General features: G+C 43.6%; 1 protein-coding gene across 2 annotated transcripts in view; it reads left to right on the forward strand.

Moving 5' to 3' along the window:
* The window catches only part of LOC128343238 (platelet endothelial cell adhesion molecule-like), a 76,065-nt gene extending 64,023 nt beyond the window's left edge, over positions 1-12,042 (forward strand). For both annotated transcript variants that reach the window (XM_053291967.1, XM_053291969.1), the window contains exons 15-16: positions 4,661-4,683; positions 11,243-12,042. In XM_053291967.1, coding sequence (XP_053147942.1) covers positions 4,661-4,683; positions 11,243-11,272 — 53 coding nt within the window. In that variant the 3' untranslated portion in view covers positions 11,273-12,042. The remainder of the gene's footprint in view (positions 1-4,660; positions 4,684-11,242) is intronic.

Consider the following 12,042-nt stretch of genomic DNA (forward strand, 5'->3'; position numbering starts at 1 on the left):
TGCATTATTCCACAACGGAGTGAGTGGATACTTCCTCCCAACCTCTCTCCTGCACTCCCAAAGCTCTCAGTCACAGCAGAAATGCATCACCAAGGACAATGAAATGCATGTTGTTCCAGTGCACTCTCCTGCACTCCTGAAGCCCTCTGTCATAGGGCAGCAGCGTGTTTCTGCTGTGACAGAGGGCTTCAGGAATACAGGACAGTGCTCCAGAAGACGTGCCCACTTGCTCCCTTGCAGAACAAGGCACACATATTGGAGGTGCGTGGAGCAGTAGGTGCAGTCACTATATTCCCATAGCTTCTGCTTACACACCCAGTTTGTTGGATGTCAGCTAGCGTGTGGCTGGCATGTCACTTCTGTGGAGTAGGCTGTGCTGAAATTCATTCTCTCTTTTGTGAAACCCAGCAAAGGGAAACCTAGTCAACAAACGACTCCAGTGGTGCTGCTGCTTGCATTGGAAAAATGAGTCAGTTGCTGGGAGGGAGTTTCAGTGGCGAGACAGGAAGTGCTAAAGATCTCATTGCCACCCACAATATGCTGTGGAAAAACAAATATTCTCAAGCAGAAAGAGGCATGAGAAATCCTTGCTGCCTTTCAGAGCTTGGAATATGTTGCTAGGGAGCAAGCTTTGTTCTCCAGGAAACCTACTTTACAGTTTCCTGCTTCCAGGCTCCAGACATTATATCCCCAAAGGGTCCTCTTTCTGGGCCCGAGAGACCCTTTATAACAAAACAGTGGAGTAGCCTACCTAGTTTGGGACTTAATGAGAAGTGTTTAAAAATCACCTTGGTTTGATTTGGATATTCTGCACAAACCTGCAAGAGTGGATGGTCCACAAAAAGTAGTTTTCTTAAAATGAGGCCCACAGTCAACACCTCATGCTTATTCTGTTTCCACAGCCAGATAGCTTTTTTGGATCCAAATTTGACAAGAGCCTCTACTTCTACGCCTCTTACATAAGAAAAGCCCTGCTGGACCAGGGCGCTTTCTAGACTAGCTGCTTATTAGCAGCAAAATGCCTCCGTTTGGGCAAGTCGCATTTGGGCCGTAAACAGCAGGGGGAGCAGTCTCACAGCAACTAACAACCTGAAAAAACAGCAACTTTTTCACACCGGATATGCAGTGTCCTTGTTCTATATTGCAGCGATTAAATTCGCAACAAGGCTTTGGAAATGTGAACGGCACCCTGCTGTCCGCGCAGGGACTGTGGTGTCATGACGCAGGAAGTGTGGAAGCACACTTCCGAGATTCGTCCTGACCCCATTGTAGGGTCTAGTCTGGAAAGCGCCCAGGCCCAAGGCCTGTCTAGTCCAGCATCCTGTTTCACACAGTGGCCCATCACTTCTACTCTTGCTGTGGAAGCCCACAGGCAAGAGGTGAGGGCATGCCCTCTTGCCTACTGTTAGTTACTCCCCTACAACCAATATTTAGAAGCAACTTGTCTCTGAGGCTGGAGGTGGATTAGCTAATCCAGATACTATCCTATGTATGTTAATTGCTGTTGGAGAAATCTGATTATGGTATCTGTAAGCAGTAGTTTAGGGGGCTTACTGCTGGCCCAGAGAGGGGCTGTAGCTGCTGTTTCCCCCAACTGCCCTTGTGTGCCAGCCACACCCCCTCCATCAGTGTCAGATGTACATCGATGCAGGAGGCTCAGCCAGCACTAGGAAGAGGGGGTATGTGGCGTCTTGCCTTCTCCCAGCTGGTGCTGCTTTTGCTGGCATGGTGCAGGAGGGGGGTGAGAGGGTGCCGGGGAAGGGGCAACATGGCGGCCCCAGGCAGAGGTGCACCTAGGTAATCTTGGAGCCTGGACCTAAAGACCTTTGGAGGCTCCCCCTTCCCCTGCAAATTAAGCATCATCATGCTCAGCTGGGTCACCACACCACCCAGGACAGACTAAAAAGGATTTGGGGGACCGCAGGAGCTGTGGAGGCCGTGAACTTCGGCCCCAAAGTCCAGGGTTAAGAGCACCTCTGGCCCCAGGCTCCAGCAGCCAGGAACATTCCCCCCACCATCCAATAGTGGCTGCGCCACTGTCTGTAAGTATCCTTAGATTTCACTTGTCCATTTTTCCTTTATTTTAATTGCCTTTTAAAACTCGATAGGACTTTCAGAGTTTTATTTGTGTTACTGTGTTGGCTGCATGACATGCAGTGGGCACACTGAAACACCATGGCTAGGTAATGTGCATCTTTTACGCAAGTAAAAGAGACGCAGGTTTTGGTTGGTATAGACATTTTTTAAAAAATTAAATTATAATAATATAATATAATAATTTAACTGTATCACTAGTTTAAAATCTGAGAATATCTACACTAAGCAATATGTTTCAGATCAAGATCCTGTTAAACATAGTCATAAAATGCTATTGGACACCCAGTCTTTTAATTTAGTCTGGCATGGGATATCCGTTGGTTTCCCCATCCTTCCTACCCTATCCCCAGCACAATATAATTCACAGACATCCCTTCATTTGAAGTGTTTGGAAACACACAAAATTTATAATTTCCGCCTCCCTGATAGTACAATACCTAGCATGTTACAGCTACATATTCTTTTTAATAATTTATTTCAGATTTGTTTGTTTCAAACAGCTCTTTGATCTGACAATTGGTGAAAGCAATGACTGTGCTCTGAGCTGTATCTACATTAGAAATCACAAATATTTTGTGCATTTTATCTTGGTTCAGTCAGTCTAGAGATCAAGATGTTGAGTTGGATTCTCCTTTTCTCCCCCACCTCCACCTGCTTTAATCAGTCTTGTACTCTGCAATGTACCCTTTGCTCTAACTTTGGGAGGTATTTTTTAAAAAAGCAGAGGTAGCCATTGATACTACTAGTACAGGAAGAATGGGAACTCCTTAAGGACACTGAAATGACCTTTACGTGGGGTGGGGAGGCAGACAGTCTTCCCAGACGATCTTCCTTTTTCTGTGGAACACACGGATTGTGCCCCCCACACACAAGCCACGCTACTCCTGGCAGCATGGCATTCTGGAGGCCAGGTAAACGCAGCCTGGCCTCCAGATATATCCTCAATGTGCTGGACACAGAGCATGGTGCATTGAGGGATTTCCCCTCAAGAGGTAGCCTGGAAAAACCCCAGGTGGGCTACTTGGCAGGGCAGTACTGGGATCGGCCTTGATCCCGGCCCTTCGCACAAGCAGCCCTATCCAGGTAGGGCCACTCCTGCGATCAGACTTCTTATGTGGCAGAGGAAACAATCACACAAGGTTTTTGTTGAGAGATGATTTTGGAGAGATAGGGAGGAGGAGTCTGAAAGTATATAATGAAAATTAAATTGGCTTTAGACTCCTTCCGGATCCCCTCCCATGGAGAAAAGTCCAAAATGAGCTGCAGACAGGGGTGTGCAGTCATTTGGGAGGGAGCGGGGAGCTGGAAGGAGCTCTCCCTCGCTGCCCGACTGCACAGCCGCTGGTAAAGGTAAAAGGGGGAACTTTCCCATTGCCTTACCACCACATTCCCCATGGCAGCCGCTGCTGCCCCATCCCACCACACAGTGGCGTTTTAAAGTAAAAGGGGGAACTTTCTCCTCTCCCCTCCTCCCCGCAGCCACTGCTGTGCAGCCTTTGCTGCCCCCATCCCGCCACACAGCGGTGGTTTTCAGAAGAAAAAAGGGGGAACTTTCCCCTCGCCCCCCCCTCACTACAGCCATTGCCAAAATTTGAGGAGTGGCAAAATTTGCCACTCCTCAAATTTTGCCGCTGTAGGCAAGTGCCTACTTTGCCTTTCCTTAATTTTGCTGCTGTATGGAATTACCTTTAAATGGTTTAGGATTAAAATATCAAAAAGACCATCTCCTGCCTGGCCACTGAGGTCAGCTGGGGGAGCAATCTTGCATGTCATGCTTCCACACAACAAGTGTGGAATGGTTGGTTCTGAGTTGTGAGCATTTGAGTTGTGTACCCTTGTTTATTATCAGACAAAAAAATGTAACTTGGCATGATTGCTGAAAATCCTGTTAGAGATTCTTAACCTCCCTTATAGAACTCCAGTTTCCATTAAGCCAGGCTTATGTGGACAGCATAGTTGTGTCCTGAAAGGGAACTTTCAGGCTTCTGACCAAAATGTTCCTAAAATTCTATAATTTAAGGTTTGAACTCTTTGGTTTATTACATAGTGCCTCATTGCTGTGTCACCGGCAGAGGAGTGTCATAAAAGTCCAAGCAGTTGAGACTTTGTGTCTGTTTCATCCTGGAAATTAAATGGGTTTATCCAAGTACTCAAACAGTAAGAGCTTGTTTGCATTCGAGCGGGGGGAAACCTTACTTTGTCTTTATTACAAATGTAACTGTGAAATCCAGAGTATAACTCAAATAAAGTAGCTTGCATCTAGCCTAAGAGCTGTGTGCACAGAAAGGAAGGGTGGTTTTCAGTTATTCTCTGCAGCTGCCCATGCCTCCCACAGAGATACCCCTAAAGGGTCTATTCCTAAGAGGCACAGGTGGGAGGCAGGATTGCTGAAAATCATCCCCTGCTCCCCGCACATATGTAACTCCATATATATATAGGCCAGTGACTGACTGCCACAGTTCTTTCTTATTTACACATGTATGTGTACATGTGCACATTACATTAAGCTGACCATTTTGGCAAGATCTGTTTCAGCTTCTAAACTATATGTTATCATTTTCAGATGCTGAGGAAAACAGGAATTCTGTAAGTACAGTATGCTTTTTATTTCAGCCATAAAAAACTGAGAGACTGGCTTAGAGTGATATGTTGTCTAACAGAAGCTAAGATTTCTGACTTTTATTAATAAATGCCTTGTGTGGGGTGAGCATGTTGCACTTCTGTATATTCCTGCAAAATATCTATCTGTCTATCTATCTGTCTATCTATCTATCTATCTAACTATTAGCTAGCAAGCATAATCTTGATTATCAATAACCGGAGGGTGAGAGATTTGGTAAATTATAACTGTTGAAAGGGTTCAAAGAATTGCATGTCCACTAAATCTGATTTGGCAGTAACAATCAACCATAGCTACTGCCTTATTATGTCTATTGTGAGTTACATTTCTCATATTGTCATTTGCCTTGGAGGCCTATTGTCAAACAGAAAGGTAGGACACACATACTTTCAATAAGCCCTTTACCTAATTGATCTAGGTTAGGGTGGCCAATTGAGGCTGTCCCATCATCCCCAGCTGCACATTTCCTGTTGCTCCTTTCCCTGGCCACTACAGACAAGGAGAGTGGAGAAACTAGAAGATGGCAAGAGAATAAAAAAGGAGCCCGAGTGATGATCCAGTGAGGCAGTGGCTGAGTGCAGACAACCCAGGAGCAACTTCTCTTCAGCTGCTTCCAAACTGCCACCTGAGGTCATGGTAGAGACTGCCTCACTAGGCTCATGGTAGAGCCAGCCCTGCGTAGGGCTTTCAGAAAATCTAGATAATCCATCAGCCCTCTCCACTAGGCAGCTCCATCCCTTATTTATTCTTTCAGTTTCGATTATCTGCATATCCTTATCTGCATATCCCCTGCTGGAATGGCACCAAGCCACAGTGGGCTTTTATATGATACAATAAATCAAGTGCAGCAGAAGACCATAGCACAGTCTAATGACCACAATGCTAACAGAAGAATTAAACAACAGAGAAAAGAAAGAACTATTGAGGATAATTGTAAGCCAAAGACAGGAAGATCATAGACCACAGTCTACAGATGGATCACTGGCTAATTCCTGATGGGCCACTTAGTGGTGGGAATGTGGACCTTGGTCTGATCCAGCAAAACACATCTTACATTCTTATGGAGAAAAAGTGGATGATCAGGATCACTTGGCATAGTTCAGCTATGCCTTTAATCGATTCTGAAATTTAGCAGGCATCGGTGGATCATGGAGTGTCTAGGTGTGTTGTTTGTTTTAAAGTAAATGTAAGTTTAAAAAAGAAGTCTGAAGCCAGCCCACTCATCTACACATACTAAATTAACGAAAATCTAATTGCTTCATTTGGCCAAATATTTAGTTTTCTCAGGGAAACAAATATTGAACTCCAAAGTCCAAAGTATATCACATCACCTTAGGCCTATGACAGTATCAAATAGATATATGATGAACGTATCCATGATTTTCATCATCCTTCAACATGGAATAGCAGTTTACCAGTACTTAACCTAAACAGTGCAGACACAGGGGTGCCTGTTAACAAAAACATGTCACATAAGGTAATCAAAACATCCTTGCTGACAGTATAAGTCATGCAAAATAGAAGACTTCCAAAAATCTTTAGTCATCCTCCTAAATACAATGTCTGTTTCCAGTAGGGATGTGCACGAATTGATTTTTTAAAATTTGATTTGTACCTAAACCAAATCACCCCCGATTTGTTTTGGGTCCAAATCTGCCCCCTCCCCGAATCACCCCAGATTCCGTTTGTACCCGAATTTTCCAAATCTGAAAGATGTTCATTCATCATCTTTGGTGCAAAATGATGAATGAACTTAGAATCCACCATCACTGTTCATCTTTGTTCATTCATAATCTTCTTTGGTGCAAAATGATGAATGGACTTAAAAAGAATCCATTCTCATTTCCCACCAAATAATCTACTCTCAGAACACCTCAAACACTGAAAACGACAAAACCCAGTACCCCATGGACTTGTGGTTTTGGGGGTGGTTGGCACCCTATATGCACTACACCACAACCCGCTCTGGGCCACCCTTCCTCCCCCACCAAGTGTAGTTATGGGGCTGCTGATATCCCCATTATTTACTATGGGGAGAAAGCTTAAAGATGCAACAACTTCAAAAAAACCTTTTAAATCACCCCTTTCACCAATTTTAAAATCTGGGTGGTAGCAGGCACCCATTGGGGCACTACCACCCAACCCACTCTTCTGCCCTGAATCTGCCAAAAAGACATGCCAACTTCAAAAAATTGTTAAAAATTTGCCCAATTTCTTTGAAATCTGGGTGATAGCTTCCTTGCACCCATTGGGCACTGCCACCCACCACAACCTGCTCTGGGCTAGGGATGTGCATGGAACTGGGTGGGGGAGCCTTGAAGGGCGGGGGAGGGTGCATTTACCCCCTCCTGCTGCTTTCCCCCCACCGGCACTCTGTTTTTGGTAAAGTCCATGGGGCAGAAGCGTACCTCCCTGCTGCCTCATTGCCCCTGTTTATCAGAACTAACCGGAAGTAAGCAAAGAGAAATGTACAAATAAGAATCACAACTGTACCAACTGTGTCAGCCACTGACATAAAAATGTTCATGTCCTCGTGGGAACAACAAGAAACTCTTTGTATTGTTTACATCTAATTGGCACATGACTGAAGGTGACTGAGGATCACATACTTGTTTTTATGGATGAACTGCACAGCAGTTACCTCATCTCCGCTTATTTTAGATTAGCATTTGCATCTGTGTTAGATAGATAAACGTTATTACAGTCTTTGACCAGTACAGTATCTGTGTTGCCTTTTCTCCCTCTCACTCTTAGAGGGAGAAAAATGATACCCCCACCCCAAGTAAGCTGAAATAAAGACATTTCACATTACTTGTAAAAAAATGCTCAGATGTAGGCTTTGGTCAGTTTCCAAGGGGAAGGAGTTCCACAGCAATGGGGAAGCCACCAATAACAAGACTAGTTCCAGGTTCTTGTGGGCCTTTGGCCAAGGGCAGAAGTTTCCTGAACTGCTTTGGGAGAGAGAGCAGCGGAGTTGTGCTTTAATTTTATGCACTGCCTGACAGTGCTGGCTCCAGATTTATTTATTTATATATATATATATATTTTAGGGGGGGTCCTTGAGAAAGATGCCCTCAGGAAGGGTTCCACTCCTTCACTGGCTATTCATCCTCCTAATTGCCATGACTGTTGTCTTGGCCTGGATGTTGCGAGATCTGGTTTGAGGACCTATCCACTCTCCCAGGGTTTTATAGTGTGCCTTGCCGGAACCTGGTCTCCTGCACTGCTGCCAAGGTGTCTGGGACACTTTCTAATTTTTGCAGGGTTGGTCAGATTTGAAGTGATAAGTGCTGTTTCCAGCATGGCTGGGACTCACTCAAAGTGGATGCACCCCAACAAAGAGGGCAGCATTGGCGGTGCCTTCTCTGCATCAGGGCTTATTGTTTTACTTCCAAAGCCCTGAAGAGCTTAGATCTTGCATGGATTAGGATCAAGTCCACCTCCATTGTGTGTTAGCAGGGCAACTCCCCAGGCTCCACCAGACTCTTGGATATGTCAGTGTATAAATAACACATTCATAAGAACGTAAGAACAGCCCTGCTGGATCAGGCCCAAGGCCCATCTAGTCCAGCATCCTGTTTCACACAGTGGCTCAACAGCTGCCGCTGGAAGCCTACAGGCAGGAGTTGAGGGCATGCCCTCTCTCCTGCTGTTACTCCCCTGCAACTGGTACTCAGAGGCATCCTGCCTCTGAGGCTGGAGGTGGCCTATAGCCCTCCGACTAGTAGCCGTTGGTAGATCTCTCCTCCATGAAGTTATCCAAACTTTCTGTCACCATATCTTGAGGCAGAGAATTCCACAAGTTGATTATGTATTGTGTGAAAAAAGTACCTCCATTTGTTGGTCCTAAATTTCCTGGCAATCAATTTCAAGGGATGACCCCTGGTTCTAATGTTATGTGAGAGGGAAAAGAATTTCTCTCTCTCCACACCATGCATGATTTTATAGGCCTCTATCATGTCTCCCCGCAGTTGTTTCCCCCCCTAAACTAAATAGCCCCAGGTGTTGTAGCCTTGCCTCATAAGAAAGGTGCTCTAGGCCCCTGATCATCTTGGTTGCCCTCTTCTGCACCTTTTCCAGTTCAACAATGTCCTTTTTTAGATGTGGTGACCAGAATTGTATGTGGTACTCCAGGTGTGGCCACACCATAGTTTTGTATAAGGGCATTACAATATTAGCCATTTTATTTTCAGGCCCCTTCCTAATGATCCCTAGTATGAAATTGACTTTTTCACAGCTGTCACACATTGAGTTGACACTTTCAACAAGCTGTCCACCATGACCCCCAGATCCCTCCCCTGGTCAGTCACCAACAGCTGAGATTCAATCAGCGTATGCTTGAAGTTGGGGTTTTTCGTCCCAAAGTGCATCACTTTACACTTGCCAACACTGAACTGCATTTTGTTGCCCACTCACACAGTTTGGAGAGATCCTTTTGGAAATTTAGATATTCTATATTTATAATTTACAATCATCTCCAAAAGAATCAATTTTAAGCAAAGCTGAACTAGTAACAAGTATTTTAAAACCAATCTGGGTCAGATTCGGGGAGGGGGGATAAATTTGTTTTTAAAAGAAAGTATGACTGCTACAATTCTTAGCATATATAACAGGAAGGAAGTCCAATTAAATCCACTGCAACTTACTTCTGAGTAAACATGTCCTAGACCTTTTGTTTCAATAAGAAACGTAAGCATACGCTTAGCTCTCTTCCACTGAATTCAGTAGGATTTACAAGTGAACTTTGGCTGGGTCATGTCCTTGCTTTCTTCACCTTCTGTTTTCTGAGATTTAATGGTTGATTTTGGCAAGTACTTCTTCACAACAAATAATGGCCTTAAGCTTTAATTATTTAACTTTTAAGAAAAGGCAAGTTGCACTACTTACAAGCCAGAAGTTCAAGGACATTGTCACACTTTGTTGATTTAGCATGTACTGTGTAATACGTGCGGTAGATATATACTCTCATTTTACTGCATTTTAACAGCAAAAACATACTGCACAGAGCTGTTAAGTGCCTCAAGTTACCCATGAAATATTTTTGTTGCAGACACACTATTAAATAAATTTGTATTATCTGCCATTATGTGGGATGGAAACAAGTACATGCTAAATCTGTTATATGTACCTGCTAAATAAAACATTTACATTTTAGAAGGCCTGAAGAGAGACTGAAATCACAATAACCAGGGGCGCATGGCTGGAGTGGGCCCTGGGACAAACAATGAAGATGGGCCTCTGTGCCCCTGCCTCCTCCTTCAGAGAGGCACAAGGGAGAGAACAAAGAGCAAGTTGCCACCCAGCCAGAACCTCCCTCTCCTCAAGGGCTCTATCATCTAGTGTCATTTAATATCCACCAGTTAAAGTTTAATTATTTGTACTTGTTCAAGGTGAATACAAATGCTTTAAATGCAGAAAGGATCAGTTGCTATTTAGGTTTAAATGGGATTTATTTTCAAAGAAGAACAGGGCTCTGAACAATTCTGCTGTGAATGTATCAGACAACAGATATATATGGGATGACTTAGATCCACTGTTTGTATTCATGGACCTGCCATTCTTATTGCTCAGTCCAGAGTTTTAGATGTCCTGACTGTCAAACATCAGATGTATTTGAAAATGTCCCCCCTCCTCCTCCGGCTCCTTATCCCAGACTGAAATGAGTCTTACTTTGAGCTAGTTTTCAAAGTTTCATGGGCACATTTGGAATTACTCAGAAAGGAACTGGGAGGGGGTTTCCTTCCTGGAATCAGAGCTGGCGATCTTTCTATGCTATTTAATAGCTGCCATCAGCTTCTGAAAACATATTAAAGGAAATATCTTAACAATGAGGCAACCACTTTGCCAAAACCTTATTTGGTATTGTGTCTGATATGCTTAAGCAGTACAGCTCAACTTCATTTGCTGTCTCTTTTGTCTTTTCCAACCTTTCCCTCCATCATCTTGACTTGCTTGTTGTTTGCTTTGTTTGGACAGATGCAATAGGAAGTCTTACAGGCATAGTCAGTACACAATGTACATTAAAGTACAAATTAGTAAAGATGCAAAGGGTGCCACCTTGAAGCTGGCATCTGTTGTTCACCATTCTGACCAAATCAGTTTTGGGTTTTTTAAAATAACTTTTTAAAAAGTCAGTTTCTGCAACGGTTGGATATTGAAAGGGTTGCCCTTCACTGTGAAGTGAAGGTTTTGAACCTGTAGCACTGGAATAATTGCATCTTACTGATCTACAGGTAGAGCTCTTAAAATAAGGTTTGAAAATGCATTGTCTGTGGTAGTCACTGATACATCATGCTATGAACTGTGAACTCGTGTTTAATTCTAAACAATCTATCTTGAAAATGAAAGTCCACGCTTTGTTTATAGAGATTAATGCATCACGGCAAAAGTTGTAGGAATTAAACGACTTGTGTTGCAGAACTTTCAGATATTTGTATTTTGTTTCCCTTTGTGTGATAATTGTGGGCTTGAGGGGATAAATACCTTGAATTAGTTCTTACAGTGTTTTAATCCCATTGTTTGCAGAGAATAGAAGATTCTCCTGATGGGACTTAGCAAAGTAAACAACAGACATCAGTGACACAAGTTGGAGAACCTTCTACCAGTTCCAAACACTCTGCAGCATTTAGGTGCTTTCAGAAGCCACGTTTTGCTTGAGCTTTTGGTAACCCCTGTGGGGCGAACATGTCATCTATACAGTATTACTGCTGTTCTGCCATTGCCAGCAATTATATAGTGATGTTCACTCTCCAAATGATTTGTTCTACATTGTCTCTAGTGTCACTCTAATCAATGACAATATGCACACGTGATGTGTGTTTGCTTTGCCACCTTTGTTTCTAATTCCTCAAGAAATGAGAGAAAGGATAAGCATGCCAAAATGTGAAGCCAAGCCACATTTGGTCACTTCTATGTGGTCCTGGAGAAGACTGCATAAAGCAAAGGTTCTCAAACTTAGATCCCCAGATGTTGTTGGGCTAAAAAAACTCCTCTCATCCCTAACATGGCCAAAGGCCATTGGGGCTGAGGATGATGGGAGTTGTAGTCCAACATCTGAGGACCCAAGTTTGATAACATCTTGTGTAAGGCATTCTGGGCAATTTATTTTGGGGAAGAAGTGCTGTTAGTAGCAGAGCACTAGAGTTGTTTATTATTGTCAGATTGAGTATTGCTTCACATATGACATTCTTCATGACATTCTGCAGGAAATCTGAATTAACATTAACATCACCTATTTGATGTCATTTTTGTATCGTCCACTGAATGCTTTGGTGCTACTTGGGCTTTGAAGGTGAAAAATATTTATAAACATGCCCATCTCCTGC

The sequence above is a fragment of the Hemicordylus capensis genome, chromosome 2 (assembly GCF_027244095.1).
Source record: "Hemicordylus capensis ecotype Gifberg chromosome 2, rHemCap1.1.pri, whole genome shotgun sequence".
Lineage (NCBI taxonomy): Eukaryota > Metazoa > Chordata > Lepidosauria > Squamata > Cordylidae > Hemicordylus > Hemicordylus capensis.